The sequence below is a fragment of the Taeniopygia guttata genome, chromosome 2 (assembly GCF_048771995.1).
Source record: "Taeniopygia guttata chromosome 2, bTaeGut7.mat, whole genome shotgun sequence".
Classification (NCBI taxonomy): domain Eukaryota; kingdom Metazoa; phylum Chordata; class Aves; order Passeriformes; family Estrildidae; genus Taeniopygia; species Taeniopygia guttata.
Window position 1 is genome coordinate 86,647,744 of NC_133026.1, and position 24,996 is coordinate 86,672,739.

General features: G+C 41.2%; 1 protein-coding gene across 8 annotated transcripts in view; it reads right to left on the bottom strand.

The window, feature by feature from the left end:
* EPB41L4B (erythrocyte membrane protein band 4.1 like 4B) overlaps window positions 1–24,604 on the bottom strand; it is a 167,151-nt gene extending 142,547 nt beyond the window's left edge. For 5 of the 8 annotated variants that reach the window (XM_041714660.2, XM_041714659.2, XM_041714661.2 and 2 more), the window contains exon 1: window positions 24,154–24,604. In XM_041714660.2, coding sequence (XP_041570594.2) covers window positions 24,154–24,453 — 300 coding nt within the window. In that variant the 5' untranslated portion in view covers window positions 24,454–24,604. The remainder of the gene's footprint in view (window positions 1–24,153) is intronic. The other 3 variants (XM_030265780.4, XM_041714662.2, XM_030265781.4) reach the window with 2 other exon arrangements.
* Between the last annotated feature and the right edge of the window lie 392 nt (window positions 24,605–24,996).

Sequence of the window (24,996 nt, forward strand, 5' to 3'; positions counted from 1 at the left end):
TCTTCAAACTTATGTAAAAACAATAACCAATTCCTCTTGGCATGTATGTCATTTAAGACTAGGAAAGGAGAACAATCAAAATAGATGTCACTGGTAAAAGCTGTAGCATAAATATCTTTTTCAAATTGCGCACACATACACAAGAACAAACAACATTCCAGCCTCATTCATGTTTAAATTAAGATTCAGAATACCTAAAGGCTTCCTCAAAAACATCTGTTAATTCAGCTTTTTTTTGAGGGGAAGAAGGGGTAAGACACAATCTCTCATTTATTTAAGCAGCTGTTCCAAGAAAACTGATTATCTCTCCAAGGGAATGCTAATTTTTCTACCTTTTCAATCAGCAAATGAACAACAAGACATACATACCTGTAATACACAACAAGATTGAGGCATGCACTCACAAAGGAAACAAAAACATTTTTGGATGCTTTCAGTAAAATTTTTTTTATATGTCAAAAGATTAAAAAGAGACAGAAGTGTTTGTACTATTAGCTCCTTTAAGAAGGCCATACAGCAAACATACAGGAGCTAAGTCAGAGTACAATAGAAGTAGAACACCACTAGAAATCTGTGCCTTAGCTTGAAAAAGAACAGAATCTTCCCTGAAGTGCACATGCAGGTTCTGAAACCCTATCTCACTATCACAGGAAAGCATGGTAACTGGACAAATTATAAAAGTTCTTGTCAAAGGTCTTTTGTATAACCAGGCAGGGCTGTAAAGACATCTGCAATCAACATATCAATTTGTGCGGATAGTGCTGCTGATTTTCTTCTTTTCCTCTTCCTAGGAGATATTATTAATGGGATGTTATACAGGTACTGCAACTATAAATTAACCAGAAAATAAAATTAAGTCTACAGGAGAATTAGCATAAAAATCATTATGTGCTTCTATTACCTTCTGGATGGCTAATTATCATACAATAGCAGATTACAATATGACAGGAAAAGGCATATACCAGAGAAACTTAGCTGCAATTTCTATGTTTATCAGAAGGCAGGCAGGAGACAAGGGAATGAAACCCTCATTTTCATTTCAGTGCCCAGGAACATTCTTCTGTTCTAAGTTCCTGCTCTGCCCTCTCTCGCTCTTGGGAAGGCCAGAATATGGTCCCAGTTTGCACAAAGGAAAAAGCTCTGCAGCATTACTTCTCTTTAAAGCTCTTTTCAAACCTAAGTGGTTCTGTGATTCAGTAACTGTGTCTCTATAGAGAAAACATATCCCTGTGGATTCCTGATCTCCCAGGCAAGTATCTCAGACTTTTCAGAGTGTATCCAACTGGCACAGTGCAGGTAGACTGCTCAGCTCACCTGTGCAGAGCATAGTGTCTAGAACTTCCCAATAACCCCAGATGTGAGCAGTTTCTACAGAAAGCCAGCTTAGGCTCAGCTGTCCCACTTTCCTGGTAATGTCTCATCTCCTCATCAGCTGCACAGGCTGAGGAGGAATGCAAGTCAAGTAAGACTCGCACAGAGTCTGAACAACCACAGGTTGTGTAAGATCTGCTCCCTCATTCCCTCACATTCTGCCTGCTCTCATCCCATTTGTGGCAACAAAAAAAGTAAATACTCAAAGTCTGCAAGATAAGAATCTGAGTCTTAGCTACCTTTAGCCACCTAAATAAGAACAAAAGAACTGGGCTCCTGCTGAACTATTTCGGGGAAAGGAATACCCAGGATGAAGCAGCAGCCCTACAGACATCCAATACACATTCACTTTTTCACAGAGACAGAAGCTGCCAGGACTTCTTTTTGAAGTGGAAAAGAGCATCTCTGTTAGCTAGAGGTCTCCTTGGGCAAACCAGGAACAAAGTCCTCATTTTTTCCCCACCAGCAAAACTAATGGACCTAAACATCTTCCAGGTATAAAAGTGACTGGAAAAAGCCAGTAGAATATTCTGGCATAACTGAAAAAAAACCCAATATGCTAAGCAACTGGAGTAGGAAAAGTAGGTAGGAGGACCACAGCAGCACCTTAGCTCAAGTTAACTAAAGCAGACAGAGCTGGGCTTAGCTAGGTATTGAGACTGAATTGTTTGGGGGTAAGCTTTAAGAATCAGCATCTGAAGACAGTACATTAGCAGGGCTCAAAAACGGCTTATGATATAGGCTGTAACACTGAAAGGCAAAATTGATGAAGACACAGGAGCTAGGGCTAACATAAAACACACCACTAGGATTTTTTAAATAATGAAATGTAAGAGATGCGCTCAGGTGAAAACCACCTACTTTTATCAATATTGCAGTCCTGCAAAAGGTTTCTGGTGCATCATGGACCAGTCCTATTTTCTTTAAAAAACCAGTTTCTTAAATGGAAGACAGCAAGTCTGAGTGGCATCTAAATTCTGGATTTGCACTGACCCTCTGCTTTCTCAAATCCTCATCCTGCAAACCATACTTAGAAGCAAGCATAGAGAATACAGAGAAAAAAAGGCAGTCTGAAGCTTGACACCTGCTTCAAAGTATGGTATTTTCTGTATAGAAAAACAGATCTACACCAAATCTGAACTGTGATAGATTAATTCATGGCTGGCTACATATCATCTGCCTAGAGAGTCTACCAGATCAGTGTTTGTTCTGGGCAGGTGAAAGGCCTATTGAGATAGCACTGTTTGCACTGCATACTTGTCTCCTGACAAGGGTGGAGCACTGGAATAAGCAGGTCCCAGCTTGTTGGCACTACAATAAACTGAGAAATACTCATCTTACTCTGGTTCTTTCCAAAAAGCTGCAATTGTGCCTGCCTGAGTTTCGAGTTCAGTGTTGTGCCATCAAATGGCTCTCTGGGCAAAGACCTGGAATGAAACAGGACCTGAAACATGGCCTCAAGGAGGGAAATGCAAGGCTATATAGGCTATATACGTGATGCTACTGGACAAAAAGGATACAATCTCAGTATGCCCAAAGTGTACATCATTAAAAAATGGATCTATGCAGGTAAAAACACCCAGCTGCAAATTAATACAATTCACTGACATTAGCAGTGACATACTTTCAGCACAAGCCCCTATTTAAATAAGTACTAAGTTCACATTTAGTACCAAGACTGATAGTATGTCACCATATCAGCTTGCTTAGAGCCCTTAATTAAGGGGACACACTACAACTTTTCCTTCAGTGTTCTTCTCTCTGCTCCCTCCACCCAGCACCCCCCCACCTCCCATCTCCTTCCATCGCATCCATAGGGAAAAAAAAATCATGCTGCAAGAGTTAAGCATCCTTCCAGTGTCACAGACTTACATTTTCAGTATGAATGAGCACTGGCCTTATACTCATTTCTAAGGTTCATTTACAATACAGCTGGATCAGTTCTTTCCTAGTTCATTTGCTTTCAATAGGAGCTTCATTCTCAAGTCAAATGACAAATCGCTCCAGCAACCACACATACACATGGCTTCCTCAAGCCTGGCATTTTTTAGGCTTAATGAAGCCTTTTAAATGACTGTTATTTAAATTACTGTGTAGCAATATATACATGTTAATTACTTTGGAAGACCTGTGCAAAGTAGACAAGCATTCAACTTTAATACATAAATATTGTGGCCAAGGATGTTTTAGCTACTGATTAGAGTTCATACTGTTGATTCATTTAATCTTTCATGCATTTTTCTGGCAAAAAGCTTCTAATAACATGAACTAAAAGAACATAATCCCTTAAACATCAGGAATAATACCAACTCCGTTGACCTGAATCTGTTCCCTTCAACTTCGTTTATCGGAAAATTGGCACTCACGCTAAATGGACAACATAAATAACAGCATTTAGTGATTGGTGTTTGCTGGATAAGCTCCTCTACTTTTCCATATTACTCTAGAAGAACCGTATTTTTTAAGTAACGAACTTTTTCAGATATTGCACCCTACTGAATACTTCTTGCTCATTTCGGGCTGCCAGGATTCTTAATTTCAGAAGAAAGATGGCACAGTCATCTTGGTTTCTCAACAATATAACATCATAATCTGCACTTTATCTTTGCTAGGCATTGAAATTGCACAGAGGGCTTGTAAAACATTTATTACTATAAATAACATTAAGTGCAGAAGGCAGGACACAAGAAGAATTAGGTTTGGAGTATGTTACAGATGTGCCTACATTTGTTATTAGCAAAGTGCATGCACATCATGTGTTTAGTCAGGAAGCAAGAGCGCTTCTCCTTTCTGTGACACTGGCAGACATGTAGAGGTGATGACTACCAACAAAGAGAGCTTGTGATCTGGAGCAGCTCAAGGTGTGCACAAGACGCAGCCAGCAACAAAGTCACATTCTTACTGCCTTTGCCCTTCCTCTCAGTTCTACAGCTCTTTTATTCACGTGATCTTTTAAATTAACATAAGGTTCTCAACTTTTACACCACACCTTCCACAGCAGAGGCTTCAGTCTCATTATTTTCCAGAAACTTTATGTTAACCCTGATTTTAAAAACTCTGTTTTAAAAACTCTGTTTTTAAAATGCATGAAAATTTTAAGGAAAAAAAATCCAACACTGGAAAATGTAAGCCTGACCTAGTTCAACCTAATTTATACAAACAAAAGATGCTTTGGCTCTCTACAGCAGAAACTCTGTAATAACCAGAAATCATTTGGCTACTCCTAAAACACAGAAGATGATTATCCTAATGACAACAGACAAGTTTTTCCCTATTCTATCAAATAATAATTTCCTTCAGGAATACAAGTCTGACTTTACCCACAAACCTCTTCTTTATTTCCCCACTTTGTTCCTCAAACTAAACAAGTACATCCTCAATGCTGGAAGAACAAAGGCAACAGGTAATTTTTATTTTCTTGATAAACTTATTATTTATCTTCCCAAGTTCAGGTTTGCTTTTACATCAAGATAGCAGTTTTCCCAACACTGTGCCAAGTACTGTTGCCAGTTAAATTTACCTACTGATTTATAAGTTTTTATCGCTTGCTAGATCTTTGGGTCCCACAGCTGTACTTTGTGTTTCCTTTACCCAAAGCAAGTGCAGAGTACAACTAAGATGGGAAGTCAAGCAACAATCAAAAATTAATGTGAAGAGCACAACAGCTTCAGGAAGCAAAATCCAAAAATCGTTAAGTGTCATGAGTTTCGTTTGTCACCACAGCCCATCCCTAGATGAGTCACAGTTATTAAAAACAAAGATCATTAGAGTCACAAACCATACACAATGAAGTTTTTTGAACCACCAGGTGCACTTTAGCATTATTAGAACAAGACCACCAAGTTACTGCATTCTATGAGCATAAGATCACTGAGGAATGCAGTAGATTTTATTCAAATATACCACATGTTCATGTATTTAAAGAACCCAGCCCCTTCTCAACTCGCATCATCTCACGGTTGCACCTATTTCTATGTAACCTTGCAAACACTTTCAATTTCTTAAAGGTGGGGAAAACCCCATACTTGACAGTCTCTGGTTGATTTTTTTTTTCTTAAAAACGTGCAGCAAACTGAAAACACGTTATTTTTGTCAAAACTGTTATGTTAGCATGCAAATTCAGCATGTCAAAAAGAATGATTATGCTGAGTTGCACGGTTTGTTACATTCTTTCTTCCTGTTATAAACAAATAATGATGAATTAGACAGGCTGGCAACAGTTAATGCAATTTATCCTTTAACACAAAAATATAAGAGTTCATCATTGTTTAGAAAAATGCACTTTGAATGGATTGTTATAAGCTCTTCAGTTTCTAACTTCAGTGTTTTGCTATTAATCTTTTCATGTGTTAATGCTTAACATTCCATTTAACTAAATACAAATATCACTAAGGTTATAAAAACCAGTTTAACCCATCTTTTGACTGTTATTTTTTACTGGGTTACAAGATAAGGTCTTATTCAAGGCCTAAGCAGAACAACTTGTCAAATCCTTTCCCATAGGTTAAAGAAATTCTGCCCACTGAAGGAGCAAACTCTAGAGCATCATAAAGGTCTCTACTACTTGACTGTCTGGGGAATACTTCCCTTGCAAAGTCTCCATAAAAGCCAAGTTACAACATTACTCCTCACCTAATCAAAACAAATACAGTAGTCCTACTTAGCTTATTGTCTAAAATTACATTAGTAGTCTGAGGTTGGGAGCATCACTCTCCTGCCTTATTCTTAAGAGACACTTTTACAGATGATAGCCACCATGTATGCTTTCCTAAAAATGAGATTCCTACCACTGGTTTATTTTTTGAAGGAGACAGATTCCTCAAAATCTTGATAAAGTTGATAAATCTTGATAAAGACAAATAGTAAAGACCTCAACACGCTCTCATCAAGTACCAAAACAACACTTCATGTCATAATAAACAAGTTCTAGCCTTGAAACATTTCTAACAAAAGATACAGTTTGAGATAAAGCATCAAGAGAAAAGAATAGACTCCTGGAGATGTGAGAAGATAACCACCTCTTGACTAACTCATGACCCACAGCACTTATGCACGTACATGTGCTGTCCACCAGGCTGGTGAAAAATATGCTATGAGCCTGCCACACCAGAACAGAGTATTTCAGATTCAGAGAATGAAAACAAGTGCACAGAAACAGCCTGAGAAGGACAATCATTGAGAGAAATAGTTTGTTCCTGTTAAAGGCATAATAACCCAAAAATTCATCTACAGCACCAGGCACATTAATGTATAATTTTTGATACATTGGCCAAAGCAGTTGAATCAGATGGGAAAGGATTATCACAATAAAATAGATTTCCTTGGTATCATCAGCATGAAGTTTGGAGAAAGCTGCAATCATCTCCAGGGAGATTCTTAGGTATTTACATATCAAAAGAGTAGAACATCCACATCTTTATGTACTGATCAGGAACATGTGGGGGGAAAAAACCCAAACTAGAGACAACACTAAGAAAGCCATGAATCTAGCACCTAATTTAACAGAAGTCTGCCAATTAACAAGCACTCACATATTTCACTGTGACTGGCAAAATTGTAGAGAAAGTGTATTAGAGCATTTCAGATGATGCACAACATAAGAGTATCGTATTTAAACTTAGCTGGTTTTGATTTGTTTTACACTGACAGTGAACTAGCAATTTGTGTGTTTAGACAAGTCAAACTCATATCAGAAAAGAAAAGAAGTCTAACAGGCAACATGTTCAAAGTCTCAAGTTCTATCCTGATGCATTTTTAAAGGGCAAATTGGTTCTCTCTCCCTCTCAGAATCAGCAGACATATTTAATAAAAGTCTCAAAGGAATCAGAGGTCTTCACTTAATACATTTGAAACTGCCTCCCCAATCTCCCTCTTCCACCCTGTTAATCTAAAGTACTTGGGCTGGGGGAACTTCAAAATAAATTTTATCCAGCAATTTGAAAAGCTAATGACAAATATTTGTATTTTCTGTGATCTCAAGTGTGTAACAAGTCCCTAATAAATAATTATACCTATAATCTGTTTAGATTAGCTGTAGCACAGGCAGATTTGTATTTTAGCAAATTATCAGCTTTTTCTATGCTTTATAACGAAATTCTACACTGCCAGTTTCATGCATAAAGAGGTGCTTTTAATTTAGGCTTATTGGGTGTTCCACAAGTAAAATTCATATCTTCTATCCTACAAGGTTATCACAAGACAGTCACCTTAATTCAATAAAACATGTCAGTGCAAAAAGAACTTTGTACTGTAACACTGCAATACCTTTAGTCAGCTCCCAGTATTTGTGTAAGGTGAAATTCTACTTCTAGAACAAAGTCCAGATAGAGAGGCACTACAGCTAAACTTGTTTTCTCAGTCTCATATAGTCAAGGGGCTTTGCATCTACAGAATATGTCTTAAGTATCCAGACTTTAACAATCTAATTTTTCCCTCCAGCAGTGTTTCAGATCCTCTTTTGGCCAGTACAGAACTCAGACATTTACTCCCAAAATACAATGGCAATGGTTTGCAGGGGCTTTCCAGACAAAAACCTGTACAGAGGAATACTGTGGGTGCAGAAAGAGCAATCCAGAACGATACCAAGAAGCCTGACAGGGCAGCCTTACTGAAGCTGTTGAATTCACTGGTACTCTACCAAATCCAGATACTCCCACAACTCTGCTAGAGATCACCATTCCCTGCACAACGGCACACATACACCTTTCTCTCAGTCACTGCAGCTCAGTGTCTCTCATGGTTTAAACTCACACCTGATTTATCCAGCAGACCCTTCTGTCAGTTTAGCCACAGAGCGAGACAGCTAAAGGCAACAGCGTCTTAGGCAATCTCCAGTAATCTTTTTTTGCAGCAGTTTATCAGTCTCCTGTCCAGATGGGGATAACAGACATTGTCACCTCACTACCCAGACAGTGTAACACCTCCTTTGGGAGAATCACAAGAGGAGTAGCAAATGCCTAATAATTTTTTAAAAATCAGATATTAAATTGGAAATCTTTACCTATGAACACTAAACCAAACACTTCCCAGCTCTGGTTGGCATCATCCTTTAAGTTTCCCAGATCCAAGTTGATCTCCCTCACCCTGAAGCTGCAGCACAAGGGCCCTGACTGTAAATGGATGCAGGCATGCATGTACACAAAGAAGCACCAGATGGCCTGGGAACTCTGTTTTCTTTAGCTTTTTGAAAACAGGATTTATGCCACAAGCCATCAAAAGAACACAACTACTTAGTCATAAGAAAGAAAATCCTGAAGCAAAACTTCTTTTCTGTTTTTTTCCCTCAAAAAAAAAAAAAAGTATGTTGATTCAAATATTTAAAATAGTTGTCATTCTAGTAGAAACCTGTCATTCTAATGTAACTTACGTACTTGGAAGTAAAAGCATATTTTCCACTGGAACACTTTGAGCATGATTCAGAGCCATCCATTTGTTCTTTCAAGACAAATCATCTTCCACCTGCTTCTTAAAAACCATCGATATAGATCATTCTCTTAAACAATGCTTCCTTTCATAAATGCAGTAATTTAATAGTAAACCTTAAAAGGTTAATTTGGAGAATGTAACATGAAGTCAAATTCATCCATAGTCTACTTTCATAGAGACTAAACTAAAAATAATTGCGGTATTAGAAATGGCAAGATAAAATTTAATTGACATTTATTCACAAGCAAGAATTACTGAATTTGTAGTATCAAGACCCACTTCTGGAATATCTACAAAGAGATCTACAGTTAAACTCAGACCACTTGAATTTTATGGATCCCTGATAGATTAGGAATCCAGGCTCTGCTCAATGCAGCAGTCATTTTCCCTGAACATAGTTTCCTTCCACCTCACCTGCAGCCAGTCTTAAAGGGATAAGGGATGCACTTCACCACAGGATATCCAGATCAAGTAATGACCCTAAGACCACCTTTTCAGTTCTGATTCCATTTGAAACTCCACTGGTGAAGTCTAGACAAAAGGTGACTTTTTCTAAAATTCCTATTGTCTTTCTAAATTCAGTATCAGCTTTGTTAGTCTTATCAACTCTAGCTGAGAGTTAATTCTAGATTCTGAAAATAAAAACTGCAGACAGCTGGGTCCAGTCAGCAATGGATTAGATAGCAGCAGCATAAATTATACCACTCATCATGGTCTCAAGAAAATTATCTCACAAGTCTAACTTCTTCCTCCATAAAACTACACTGTTACTTGATTACAGCAATAAGAAACCTTAGATGAATTTCAGCATGATTGCTGACTTTGGACCAGATGAGTTCTTGCAGATCTAGCTCGAGATATTTGCCACAATTTCTGTCACTGAATGACATGACTGCAGAAACCAAGCACTTATTTCTTCTCCACTTCACACTAACCTGTCTTCCTTTGGTGGGACAGACCAGAAGCACTCATATGACCAAGCTATGAGAGCACCAAGTACATGAATCAATCCATGCCTAAAGTGATTAGAGCCTCACAGCCCAACTCAACAACACAGGCTGCTCCAGAACTTTCACTTTAAAGAGCTTCGGTGCCCTCTGGCTATTGCTTAGCCCTTTACTTATGCCATACTTTTAACAAATTTCTGACATTTAATGCTGCAAACATGGTTTTTTTCACAAACAGCTGAAAGGGCAGGTGTCTGTCTACAGCACCATGGTGGCATGAGAAGCCAAGAGCTGTTTCAAATTAAACTGACCACAAAACACCCATACTTTTAAAACACAGGTGCTGAGTTTGACACAAGCAAGCAGAAGCATTCCTAAAATAGATGTGTGTAGTTCCCAAGAGGCAGATTTTTTAAAAAAATTAATCACTAAGGGAAAGGAGGAAAGCAGCCAGCAAGAAGCACTGTCAGTGCAACCCTAAAGTGTTCTGCTCACAGTCACCAGTTTTCCCTGGGAGGGAACTAATAAAATTACTCCTGCTGAACAAAACTGGCATAGTAGCAGGGGGTGATGGGTCTTGTTGGTTGTACATAGTGATTTGCAAATCCTGGGGATGCAGAACTACATTAACACACTGTAGCTGAATTCAGTGAAACCAAAAGTCACACAGAGAAGAATGTGAGTTTCCCTCGCACTCACTAGGTCAAAGACAGCACCCTGACTTTCAGCAGCACTGCAAGAACCTTGGTGTAACAACAGAAAAACAATGGACCGTGACCTCTTAGTGCAACGTTACAGCCAAGAAAACAAACAAGGGAACGTTAGGTAAGAAGCAATGCCAGTTCATGTAACACTCAGCAAACCATTATAACACAACATTGCTGTGCTCAGCTCAAACGTCTAAACGTTATTCACAAAGTCAGAAAAAAGCTATAAACAATATTTCTGAGCCTGAAAAGCATCTGTAAATAAATTTTGGTTTTATCTACTTAGACATAGACAAGACTAAGAGGTGACATGTGTATGAATTGCACATACCTGCATGTGGAGAATATTTTTCCCCGTAGCTCCATGACTTTTTGTTGCCTCCTGCTCAAGTACCAAGACAGGGGATAACAGGGACCATAAAAATATCGGATACAATAAAAGACCAATTATTATGGCGAAAAGTCCACATGCAACATGAATAAGTAAACTGCTTCTCATTAAAGAATCTTGAAGACAGATAAACTAATGAGATCCAAGGAGAGCACTGATGGTAAAAAAGTGACAGGCTTAAAACATATTCTTGGAAGAAGTTTTAGAGACTGACCAAGGAAGGGGAACAGCTTAAGTGTTCACAATGATCCTTTCTGATCTGAAACAAATCTACAGTTCAAATCCTATTTATTTACAAACCATTCATATGACTCTCTCTAATATAAAGAGTGATAGAAGAAATTTTGTCTATGAGAATAGTCAATTGACTTCATTTAAGACCATCCTAGCAGCCTCAACAAAAGATGTTAAAAGGAGGAAAAAATGGGAACCGAGACATCTGGAACACTTGCTAACCACTAACAAAAAGTACATTTTTTTAGCAAATACAGTAGCTTGGTTGGAAGTGGTGGTGAAGTAGACAGGTTATTTGGGGTGAGCGGGGTGGAAATAAAGGCAGGTAAGAATTATCAGTGATTTTTTGTGTATATTTCATTCTGATAATTCCCTTTGAAAAATAATTATTTGTAAAAACAAGAAGTTCTGTTAGTATGTGTAAGTTTGTATTCATTTAGTCAGTTCTTAAGAACACTGTCTCCCTCCCTATTCCAGCACAAAAGGAAAACGTACATCATAAATCCTAGCTACCTCAAACAAATTCCATTTCTTACTGCTACAGGAACCAGCAGCCTCACAATGGCATTTGAGATACAAAAGGCACTTTAAGGAACTGAAACCAAAGCTGCAGGCTTGTCTATGGTGCCATTTCTGTATTTATAACCCATTCTTTAGCAGCAAAACCACCCCAAGTTTATTAGTACTACGGGTTATGTCCATGTACAAGACAGAAAGAGACGTATACTCCAAAGCATATATTCTCATTGTAGAACCACAGAGTCATTAAGTCTGGAAAAGACCTCTGCGATCAAGTCCAAACACTAACCTAACACTATCGGGTCCACCACTAAAACACATATCTAAGCATGACATGTACGCATTTTTTTAATACTTCCTGGGATGGTGATTCCACCACCTCCCTGGGCAGCCCATTACAACCCTTTCAGTGAAGAAATTTTCCCTAACATCTAAACATCTCCTGGCACAACTGGAGGCCATTTTCTCTTGTCCTGTCACTTGTCACCTGGAAGAAGAGACTGACCCCTACCTGTCCACACCCTCCTTTCAGGCAGCTGTGGAGCAGTAAGGTCCCCCCTGAATCTCCCAGAACATCAGCCCTACACCCAGCCTCCCACACCCCGGTCTGCCTCTCAGGGAACTTCCACTACCATCTGTGCAGAGGCAGAGATTACCCAAGTTTGGCATTTCACAGAAGATATTTTCCAAGCCAAGCAGACAACAGTCTCGGAAGCAGAGGAAGCGGTCACATGTTGTCCCTCCAGAACTGCACTGAATTCATGTTTTGCTTTCAGAGACATTTTTTCAGCACCACAAACTGGAGTTGGATCACACAGGGTCAGTCAACTATCTGCTGTTTCCAGTAAGCACTTTCACATCATGCACAAGACAGAAAGAAACAAACTTCATCCTCCACCTCACCTGTATCAGCTCTGCAATGCAGACAGACAACTGCACCATTTAAGAAACCAATACAAAAATATATGTAGTTATCTAAGACTCAAAAGGAAAACTGGGGAAAAAGCTTCCTTCCCATATACAGGGTCTTGGAGTCTAATCCAAAACTTGTGCAAGAAAAGCAGCAGTGCTTCTCAGAGAGCTGCTGTCTGTAGGGAGAGCTCCTCAGGCCTGAGGCTTTTCACAGGATCTGTTTGCTATCTCCCACAAGTCATTTAATGCTGCCCCAGTCTTGACAGCCTTATCTTGTTAATGAGGTTAGTGCATATGCATTAAAGAGGAATTAATATTCTTTAAATGTTTCCCTATCTCTCTCACAACCTAACCAGTTGTTTGCCCTGTAGTTTGCAAGAAACAACTTTTCCAAACACCTTACTGAAGATTTTGGTATTATGTTAAGGCTCTATATGCCTTAAATTAAGAATTTTTTATTTCAGTAAACAGAATGCAAAAGATACAAGGTTCATTTTGAGGACTATCCTCCAAGGCAGCACTTGCACTGCGGATTTCCCACTCTCAACAGCTCCCGAAAGTCACAGCAAGCTCACACAGAGGTGTCACACAGAGGTTCTTTGGACTGTTTTCTCTTCCTAGGAAGCTTCCAGCATGCAACTTACTGAAACAGCTGGGCAAGTTCTCCCCTCCTAGCATTACACAAATGCTGAGAAACTAGCAGCTTTTACATGGAAAAATCTGCTTTCTGAAACAGAATTTGAATGAACAGTATTTTCTGTTTACAAAAGAATATATCTTTCTGCTTTTTTTGACAATTTTTCAAGATTCTGATCATACTAGAAATGCTGTCAGATTATCTGTTTTGCTCTGTCAAAGTGAGATTAAGTTCTTCAAGAAGAAACCATTCTATCAGTAGCTAATACAATAACATGTAGGGGGATGAAATCATGGTCCACTTTCCTGAACACAACAATGTTGTTAAAACAAAACGTTTGCTGAAACAGATGAACTTTTTTTTTTTTACAAAATATGTTTTATGATCAAATCACAGACCAAAATATGCTGTGTGTTTAATGTGAAAATACATCACAAATCCAAGCACATGAGCTGTAAAATGAGAATATCTGCTGGCAAATTTCAATAGCAGCAAACAAAACCCACTTGTTTTTGTTTCACAGCACTGAATTTTTCTATTCCCACTCCCTTCTGAGAAATGCAGTCATCAACTTAGGCCTATTTTTTTGCTAATATAGAGACAAATGCTCCAACTCCTTCCTCATTTTTTCTATCTTTAAAGTAAACATCTTTATTTTCTAAAACCAGAAATGACACATCAAAAAGTTTTACTGTAGGATAAATTTTAATGCATATAATGCATCAACATGCTACACAGGAAAAAAAAAACCAAACAATTATATGTAATAACAACAAAGGAGGAGATGGCTCAGAGAATTCAAGGGAAAACATGAAGGCAGTGGGTACATAACCTCATCTTGTTTTCCATTGTAACTTTAAGAATACTGTATAAAATATTTGCTGTTGAGATTATTTCCTCATAGACTGATAGACTGACCTCCCAAAATATATTATACACCCTTCATGAACTAAACTCCTTTAATTAAAAGAAAAATTCCTCTCCAAGTGCCTACTGTATGCAACAGTTTGTGTTTTGATGCCCCAAAGGCTCACCGATTTTCACACCTAAAAACAGGGGGTTTGATTTTATAAGTTTTGAAACAGTTCATTGAACAGAGAAAAGCCAAATATTAAATATCATCGAATGAGAAGAAGGGAATGAAGGGAGACAAAGCACACACAGAGGCTGGTAACAGCTTAAACAATCAGCTTAAAGGAGAAAGGGAAAAGTGCTACATTCAACATTTAATGGCTTCACTGGCCTCTGTAAAAGGAATCAAGGGCCTCTGCTGTCTTAGTAAGCAAGTTCCCCCATTAAAAAGAAAACCCATCAAAATGAACATCTAATTAGCTGAAAGTCAAGAACAAAACTGCAGCGTGCTGCCGAGAGCTGCATGCAGAATTAACAGTGCCAGGGAGATGCTGGGCGCACTGGAGCCGCCCTGCAGCTGGGTGTTCCCAGCTCACGGCGTGCCCTTGGCAGATGAGACTCGTGGGCCGACTCGAGACAGTGGGAGCGGGGCTGGAAACGCTCCTCCTCAAGGAAAGGGGATGCCAGCCACAAAGAAGAACATTTCCTACCACCCTCTCTTCATTGCTGAACAGCAGGGAAAGAAACTAAATCAAACCCAGTAACATGAAACAGCAGGAAGAGGGAGGAAAGAAATTAAGTCTTTTGCACACCAAAGTTATATTGTTACACTATTAAACCAGCTCCTTCCTCCCCAGAGCTACAGCAGGATGTCTGAATTCACATCAATTTCCATCGGCATCCAAAGACCAAAAAATGAGAGAAAAGTGGATACTGCTTGCTGGACTTTACACTTGCAGGGTGCTGCCCTTCCTAGCAATATGACCTACTTTGAAGAATACCACCACTCTTCACTTATTTGCTTAATTCAAAGAGATAACAGACTCATCATTCATCATCTCTCAAAGCAAAGCACTCATGGAAGGTTCATTATTCGGGAAGAATTTCTACTCAGTAAGTAGCTTGAATATAAAACCTCCACACTGGGGATCAGCATCTCTACTGAATAGTGATCTTTATTGCAACACAATGATTGCACTGAACACTGGTGTGTTCAGACCTGCTTATGAGAATGGAAGTTCTTGAGTTTGGTCTTTTTACATAAATGTAAGCTCTTAATTTAAAACCATACCATTTTCACAGATCCAGGAACCACTAACTGTGATATGAAAGATTTGTTTAAATGACAGAAAGCAGCCTTGATCAATTCTGCATGGAAACAAGAGAGAAGAAAGAAATTTCATAGCACTGCTTCTTTTCTCAGAAAACTTGGAAAATATTCACTTATACAGTTAAAGCAAGTAACAATTGGACCTCATACCATCAAGAGAGATGTGATGCAGTTAGCCTGTTAATATTATTTATCAAAATTAAAGTAAGAATTTGTTCAGAACTTGGGATAATTTTAAAGCTTAACAACGACAACAGAAATTGTTTATCAGCCAATACATAATCTGAAAGACCTCACATAGTGAAATGCACACAATAGGAAACTTTAAACTTAAAAATGGGAAACAGTATCCTTGTTGAGTCTCAGCTGAGGACAAAAAAAGAAACAAGTGTTTTCTCAGTCAAGACTGCTAAATTACAAAAATCCTCTAAAGTCTGCATTTATTTTAGATGTATACATAACATACAAATGAAAATAATACATAGAATCAATTACTAGTGCTACAAAGAACTACTGAGGAAAGCATTCTTTTCAAACAGACACAAAAGAATTAATCCTCAAAGAAGTTATCCTTCGAAGTAATGTTACAGTCTAGAACAATTTAATTACAGGTCACAATTCATAAATGGTAATATTGCTTTTCTAACTGTATATTTGATACTGCTATGTTCATATAAAGTGAAGTTCTTCAAAAGAAAGTACCATCATTCTCTATGTATTTATGTAGAGTTATTTGTAATATTTCACAAACATTAAACTGGCTCTTCTATTAGGATTTCCAGTCTCTTATCATACAAACTGTACCACAAATATTAAAATAATGAAATACAGAATGTATTTTCATTGTAGTACATTGAGTTACAGAAACTCAATGTATTTGTTTGCATACTTAAAGAAAAGAAGGGAAGGGAAAACAAAAAGACACCATTTGGTATTTGTTTGGATAAACTATCTGTGGTTCCATAACAACAAGGAAGGGAAACAATCTGAATCTGTACAGATCAAAACCAAACAGCCAACATAGATTAACTCTTAATATTTTTCATGCTTCATAGCAGGAGTCTGAGTCTGTAACTTCAACAAATATTTCAAAATAATCTCATCACAATATAGCTAATGGTCCAGGACACATTTAAATTGATGCATAGAAATAAATGGAAATAGTAAGTCAAATGAAGAGCAGATGGTCACTCTAAACCCTTCATTACCCTTTCACTTCTAATGCAGAAAAAGTAAAAGAACATATACCACAGTATACATTGGAAAACAAGTACTAAAAGCCCCCTGTTTTTCAAGTATTTAAAATACCAACCCAGAAACACTATACATAATGCTAGCAGTTGTTGAGTTCATCCTTCTTGCAAAAAAAAAAAAAAAAAAAGAAATGATTTGTACTTATTCTTCTCCTTCCATTTACTTTGCAAAGAGCCTAAAATCTCAATGATGTGTATGTTCTCCCTTCTTTCCCCCTCCTGTCCACATTATTTAACTTTTCAGGTCCATTTTTGCTATCCCATGTGAAACCATACATTTTTAAAGTATGGAGGTTTAATCTTTAAATGGATAATTTCACAGATAGCTACCAGTGTTTCCCTAATGTCAGCTCTACAAATGTTCACAACAAGCTGTCCCCCACCTGCACCATTTGTGCCCTGCCAGACAGGGCATTTAGGCGAGTCAAGCTGGCAGAATGAGCTACAGAGCCAGCCACAGACTCATGGCCACAGCAGGGAAATTGAATTTTCCTTGGGAAGGAACAGGACTGAGGAGCGTTTCAAATTTCTGACAACTGCAGGAAAACACAGAAATTTTCTAAAGTAGAAACAGGAGAACTAGGACAGAGAGCTATACTCAAGCCCCAAACTAGAAGGAAGCAGTCCTCTAATGCTCTTTAAAGTGCCTTCCAGAAGAGATCCCTCACAGCTTGTGTAGCTAGCTGCTCCTGGGAGGAAAATAAAACTACTCTTACAGACTGGGAAAACAGAGTCAAGTAAAGGAAAACCCACAGAACTAAAAGAAATCTGCTCTTATTAAGAAGAAAATTCATTAGGTATCAATGATATCCACACATAAAAAGTATAGATAATTGCTCAGGAAGACTGCAAATGAAAAGGGAGATTTGAAATGGTTGGGAATTTAATAACAGAAGCCCTGAATTGCAAAATGGACATAGGCTTGAAGAAGGCGAGACACTAAACAAGGACTCTCAGAGAAAGTTACATAAAAAAGGTATTTACAGAGGCACTACAAACAGGAGCACAAGGAAGTGCATGAAGACAAAGCATGTGCAGAGAAGCAGCAGTAGAGATAGCCATCCCTTTTGTTTCAGAAAAAAAGAAAAAAAACAGATGAACAATACATCCCATACTTTATATGTAGTTATACTGTTATTTATACAGTCTCTTCAGCGTTTTTTCTTCCTGTACCATCTTCTGCAATCCAAACAAAACTAGTCCTCTAGTTACTCTTACACAAAGTCTCTTTGCTCCTATTTCTTACCTCATAGGAACTTTTCACATGTTCCAGATGTTCTTTTTCCTCTTCAGGACTCCTACTAAGAGTCTGAAGCTACTGACTTGCCACCCAACACTACAGAAATAATCACTAGAACATATTAGTACACTGTTGACAAAGAAGTTCTGTATTGTCAAACTGTTCTGTAAGTTTCCTTCTTATAGACCCTCTCCCTTCAAATCCAGGGTGGTCTTCAAAGTTTCTCCAAAGTTTGCTATCAGATAGGTAAGCTCATTGCAAACATTTGCTATGAAATAATTTTTGGGCTAATAAATGAAAGCCACACTGACATTTCACATGATTACTCTCCTCAGCATAGCTGAGTCCACTACAAAAAGGCTTCTGAACAAATGCATACAACAGCCTTATCTTCTCCCTATCTCTCCAAACACATAAGCTCTCCATCAGAGAATTAGATGCACCAGGTGCTCTTGTTTTTGCCTTACACTGCTCTCATCACTGGCTTTCTCTGCCTCCCTGGTTGTCAACTCTTTGCAGCAGCACTCCTGTCATCCCGTCTATCTGTGTTACACTGAAAAATTGTATTGGTTTTCATGAAGAACTAATGGAATTCACAAGCAGAATTTCTCTTACATATGCCAAAACAAAACACTGCTTTTTGTCTCCTTTTTCTACTATGTACTCCCTTTTCTACTATGTTTCTTTTATATGCCGTAGATTTATTGGGGATGTTTGGCGAGCCCATCAAGGACCAAAAATTCCCTCTTCTCTCTCAAGAGCCTAATCTCATGCATTTCTGAAGCATGGCTGCACCCCATCTCATTTTTCTCTCTCTGGGGCTGTGCGAGTTCCTGATTCTGTATGGGATTGTACTATGAATGCCTTTCACACACCTTCAGTACACACTGCAGCAATGCATCAAGGCATACGGAACAGGGATAACATAATTAAAGGTTATTACCAGCAGACAACACACCGAGTTCTATCTAGATACAGCTGCTTAATCAGAGCTGTAAGGCACTCAAAAGGCATTTCAACGTGAACTGAAGAAGCAAAAATATCCAACCTCTTCTATCAACAGAGCCTGATCAGTTTATGAAGGAAATTACTGGTACTGGTGCTCACAGGAGCTCATGAACGGGAGAGGCCTTTTGCTTCCCAGTGTTGCAAATATGCTTTTAACATTTTCCAGTAAGTACTCTAATTTTATGCTGTTGAAAGGTAACTTCTGCATAAAGACGGCATATTACAAATTTTATAAGTGATAAAAGCTTTAAAGAATTTATTAAAAAATCCCATTACCCATGTGATGTAATATATCTGTCAGAGGGGGGCGTATGTGTGTGTAACTCCTTAGCTAAGAAACTCCAGAGCAGGACCTGAACCCAAGTATCTACATGCATATCAGAGCATGTTTCTAGAGATAATATTAATGAAATATTATTTGGAAGTCATATGTGATATGAAAGAAAGAAAAATTAGTTGCACTTCTCTCCTGATGTTTATGACTTCATCAAGTCAAATACACTAATCAATAAAACTGAGATAAATGCTCAAGAGTTAATTTAACATTTATATCTGATGTAAGCATAGAGGCCAGACAGCAATTTTTGCTATGTTCATGTTACCCCAATAAGAATAAAACACATCCAGATAAAAGATTAGAAAAGTATTGAAGAGCATTTACTATTCCTATCCTGAAGTGTTTCCATAGCAGCCAAAACAATTATTAAAATAGATACACCAAAAGGATGGCAACAAAATAATATAAAAGCCATTCATCTGAAAATAATTCACAGATTTGAACAGTTATATTTGAGCTGTTGATTAATTTAATCCTTAAACATTACATACTTTCTAATACATCACACAAGTCTTTGTAATGGTCTTCACAGCAGCAGAGGAATTTATCAGAGCAAGAAGATTTTTAGAAAGAAGTATTTATAACAGACAACATGTTGACTGCTGTGGATTCACATCACAGAAAATACAAGGTATCTCAGATCTGCTTTGCAGGATGAGGATTTTCTTAGTGGAGGAAGCTTACCATTTGCTGCTTCTTTTATCCCACTTAAGACTACAGAAAGCCAAGAACACTCTACACATTCTCCTCCTGCTCTCCCACAATTTATCAGAAAATACTGTTTTCAACAGCATTGAGCAACATTAATTCCTGCTACTCTTGACAGGTCCACTGAATAGCCATATTTCATATCTGCCCTTTAAGCTTTCATAAGATGCACCTAATTAAAAATCAAAGGCTCAGTTTTTAGAAATGTCAGCTATCATGCCTTAGAGGTAAGAAAAATTTGGCTTTTTGGCTTTATCTGAGAGCCATCTATGTATTAACTAGCAGGCACCATCACTGCTGCCTAAATGTCAATGCTCTCTCCTTGCATTCTTTCTGTAAGAACACAGCATCACCTACAACCAGTTTTTCCTTCATTCACGTCACGAGTCCTCCAGAAAAACAGAGGCAGGATTGTTTTGGCAACAATGAGCAAGTGGCCTTCCATCTACCTATGACCAAATTGCAAACTCTGACCAGCTAATAACCTCCAGTTTAAGTGAGAGTGGAACACAAAAGATACTAAATAGGTTCCCAATGGTAAAAAGAAATAGACAGCTATGTGTGAGGAAGGAGGCATGGTTTCTAAGGGAAGTGGTTTTTTTTTTTTCTCCTTGCATCAGTTCTCATCACTGGATTTCAGATGTGCAGACACGTGGTGTCAGGTCAAGAAGCAGTAATGACACCATTTATGTTCCCCTTCCCATGGGCAATCACCCCACAGCAACAGAACTGGTCAACTGCCACTCACTCCTGTATAACAGATCCAACCTTAATAGCATCTCACATTCAATACAGGGCCCTGAGGAGCTCGTGGGTTTAAAAAGCCATCCAGTGCATTATTCTGTTTAGAAAGAATACTTTTGAAGTACATGATTCTTGCCTTAAGAGTGAAGAAAAAAGCCAGCATCATTAAGCAATCCTTGAAATTTCATGCAAGAAGCTGAGTATAGAATCCATTATCCAGGGGTATCTGCAGTGCTCAGAATAATCTTATGTTGACATTTGTGTGGGGGCAGCTGGGTACAAAACAAGTTTGTGAAAGGCAGAGAACACCTACAAATGGAAGAGTACACAGCACGTAGAAGGGCAGGCTTGCAGATGAGGTAGTCCAAGGGCAGAGCACATGCAGTAAAAAGAATAAAGTGCAAATGCTCCAGTAGAAAGAGGGTGTGGGAGCACCAATAAAGGAGGAAGATTACTCCAGTTCACTACTGCTATACAGCCTAGAGAAAAACGAGCTAAGGAAGAACTTGGAGATCAGGACGGATCCTGCTTCTGTTGCCACCGTGAACAAACTAAAGTTTACAAGACGCATACTTTCTGATACAGACAGTATCACACAAATTATAACATCAACCAAAGACAGTTACCAATTTACTGATGCAGGATTTATTTTTTCAACAGCCACCTCCTATAGGAAAACACTGCAGCAGAACATGATACATTTACCTTAGACAAAAGTTTCAGGCTTTCAGTTTAATTGGAATATTAAAAAAAATGAAAAAATAACTGTTTCATACAATAATGAAAATGAAAGAAAAAGAATCTTCTGTGTACATAGCTAACTTTCCTCCAGTCATGTCTTTTCCGTCATTCCTCCACACAAGCAAATAAACCCTGTAGTCTTTGAAATCCAATAAACCTTTCAATTACTTCTAAACAAAGTCTTAGAGATAGCCTAAAAAGTTGTAGTTGCAAGAGTATTGTACTCTAATATCAACAAGTTCCTCTTTCAACTAGAAAGGCAAAGGGGGTGTAATGTCAGCATGAAGAGCACATTTTTATAGATGCCAGTATCTCCTGAAATAAGTGCTTGCAAACACAATCAGCAGCATAGTGAAATCCTCTGCAATCATCTCTCTACTTGAGTTTATGAGTACACTGCTCATTGGTGACGAAGCCCACACTCCCTCCCTCCTTATGAAAAAAATTGAGCTGATATGAAAGAAAGCACCATACACTTTTTTTTAAGAGATGCTACTCAATTAATTCAGCTCAACCAGTCCCATACTTCAGCTTCTGAGTATTAAAGCATGTTCTGTTTCACGCCCTATTCCCATAAAATCTAGACCTGCAAAGCTCAGAGAAACTTTACTGATCAAATTCTATAAACAGTGCAATGCTTTTTTCAGTTTTTCTAACTCTCGGTGTGGGTGTCACTTTCAGTTAAAGAAAGGAAAAAAACCCATGAGGAACAGATACGCAATTCAACAGAACAGTTTTTAATCCTCAAAACACTGACAGCTATTACATGCTCCAAAGTCCTCCATCAGTCTAGGGATTTGGGTGAAAAAAAAAGAAGCCAACTTCTTAGTCTTGTCTTTGGACAGCTGAGCTACAACTACTACATGTGCAGCTCACATTCTGAGAGCACTGGCAAGTCTAAGCTTCATTTGGAGGTCAGTTCAAGCAAGAATGCTCCACAGCTTCATACCTGGGCCAAGCAGATATGTCCATATGTTTTCAGCACTCAAGGACCGTGAGTCTCATTACCTCATTTTCTGATCCTACGAATCCTCAGACCATCTTAAATGGGCTCTACAGCAAAATCTGACCTTTGACAAATTAGAGTATAACCTTAAACAAAATATTTACCAAGCTTATTGACATAGACCTCTATAAGTAAACCCTTAGCATGCTGATAACAATCATCAACTCTACTTTATAAAATTTGTGCTGAGATGCTAGGAGGAGTGCAGCAAATTGAGAAGGGATGTGAGGAGAGGAAATATATTAGCATTTCAAATATCTAGAAATGTGTGATGTAGTCTGTAGGCAAGGGAGGCCTGATAATGCTTGCAGCAAGTATCTCTAGGTGGCTCCGTTCACATACTTCACTTGTAAGACTCTTACTCAATCTCTTCTGTTTCTTTCAAGTAGAAACAATAGGGTTGCAAAATTCCATGTTTTAGTGAAATGATGCCAATATATACAGATGACAGCTAATATGAAAGGCACCTAACAAGAAAAAAACCTTTCTTTTATATTGCTGGAGATTAAAGCAGTGCACAATTTCTCAGGTTGTTACACTCACTATTACTAAGTTCTCCCACCTGTTTTTGGAGACCGAGCTTAATAGCTAGTGACTATTCAGGCTGAAATTGAAAGACATGAAATGTTTTTCAAACAAACTTCCATACTATTTCATGGGAAACTTGGGTTTCAAGAGGGAGAGAAAAGGTGAGCAAAAAAAGGATGGGTGGTGAGTACTTAGCAGCTGTGAGAAATGCAAAAACCAAAACTGCAAATTTCCGATGCACACCGTGCAGCTGCGTTTGAGAGAGATAAAAGGACAGACAACGGGCTTTGGGGACACTGAAACACCTACAAACACGGCCCAACCTCAGCGAACAGGCACAAACAACACACGCACGGCCCCGCAGGCCAGCACCATCCCTTCCTCATTCCTCCTGCACAGCAGCGGCAGGGGAGAAAGTTCAGCGCCGGCACCGTCCACGGTCGGGCTGCACCCCGGAGCCGCCCGGGCTCACCCCTGACCACGGCCCCGCACCCGGGCGCCACGGGACGGGGACAGCGCCTCGGGCATCCCGGAGAACCCTTCGCCCGGCCCCGGCAGCGGGGACGGTGGGGAAAAAGAACTAAGGAGAAGAAGGAGGCGGCGACCCCCCGGAGACCCCACCGCGGCGCGGCCGCGCCTCGCTCTCCCCGCGGCGCCACAGGTGCTGCGGGGCTGGGGGCTGCAAGCCGCAGGGCAGCGAGGCCAAAAGCACCGCCGCCCCACAGAGGCTCCATTCTCCCCCGCCCGGCACACCGGGATGCCCCCTCGAGCCGGCGGTGCCGTCGAGCGGGCTCGGCGAGCAGCCCCCTGCGCCAGCCGGGGAAGGGCACAGGTAGCGCCCGCACCGCGGGGACGGCCCCTCCCGGCGGGAGAGGCGCCGCCAAAGGCAGCGCTGCAAGGGGCTGCTTTCGGCTGCGCAGGGGAGGAGGAGAGCGGGTGCCCACCTCCCCGCCGGCTCCGGGAAGAGGGAAGAGGGGCGCAGACGGCTCCCGCCGGCAGGACGGGGGCGGGCGGCGGTCATGGCGGGGAGGCGCGCCGCGCACCTGGCAGCAGGTGCATGCGGGCGGAGACGGCGGCGAGGGCGCCCGCGGAGGGAAGGACGAAACTAGCGAGGCTTTCCCGGCGAACGGCGCCTGTTGTGCGGCCGGGGGGGGGCACTCGCAGGTGCGTGTCGCCAGAGAGGGGGGGGACGATGCGGAGGAGGGGAGAGGGTAGCTGCAGGCACCGTTTTGCGGGCGGAGGAGGTAAGCGCGCACTACTCACCGGCAGCTCCACGTTGACTTCGGTCCCGTCCAGGAGAAGGACGCGGCACTGCAGCACCGGCTTGCTGCCGCCGGCCGCCGGGATGTGGACGGGCGCTCCGGCGCCGTGCACGACCCCTCCGGGGAGCGGCGAGGAGGGGAAGGCTCCCGAGCCGACGGCGGCGGCGGCCGCTCCTCGCAGCCCCCCGTCCCGCTCGTCCCCCTCGCCGCCGAGCCCACCTCGCCCGGCTCCGCGCCCGGCTCCTCGCCCGTAGCGCTGCATCGACCGCCGGCCAAAGGTCCTGCGCAGGAACCGCAGCATCCTGGGGGCGCCCTGCCCGGCCGCTCACACCCCCGAGCCCGCAGCTCCGCGCCCGGCCCCGCGGCGCCTCCCAGAGCAACGCAGCAGCGCCGCCCGCCGGGAGCCGGCCCGCGCCGGGCGCCGGCCGCGCCGCCCCGCCGCCCGCTCCGCCCTCTGCAGCGCCGCCCGGCAGCGGCACGGCGGGGCGGGGCGGGCCGCGGCCCCTCCCCCGCCGCGCTCCGGGCCGTGCGGCCGGCGGGCGGGCAGGGGGAGCCGCTGAGGCGGCGGCCACCTGCGGGGGAGGCCGGGCGAGCCCCCGCAGCTCGGCGGGATGAGGGCCGAGCCGCGCCGCGCTGCTCTTCTCCTGCAGAGGCAGCCCCGGCTCCTCGGGCGCTGGAGTGCTGTGTGTGCCACGGCAGCCCCTCGCCACCGCCCCCGGGCCGGGGAGGGGAGAGAAGCGGCGGGGGCGCGGAGCCTCTTTCCTCGGCCGGGCTTGCCGGGCGGCCCCTGCTGCGCGCCGAGCTCTCCGCGCTGCCCCCGCCCCGCGTCCCTCCCGCGCCCGTC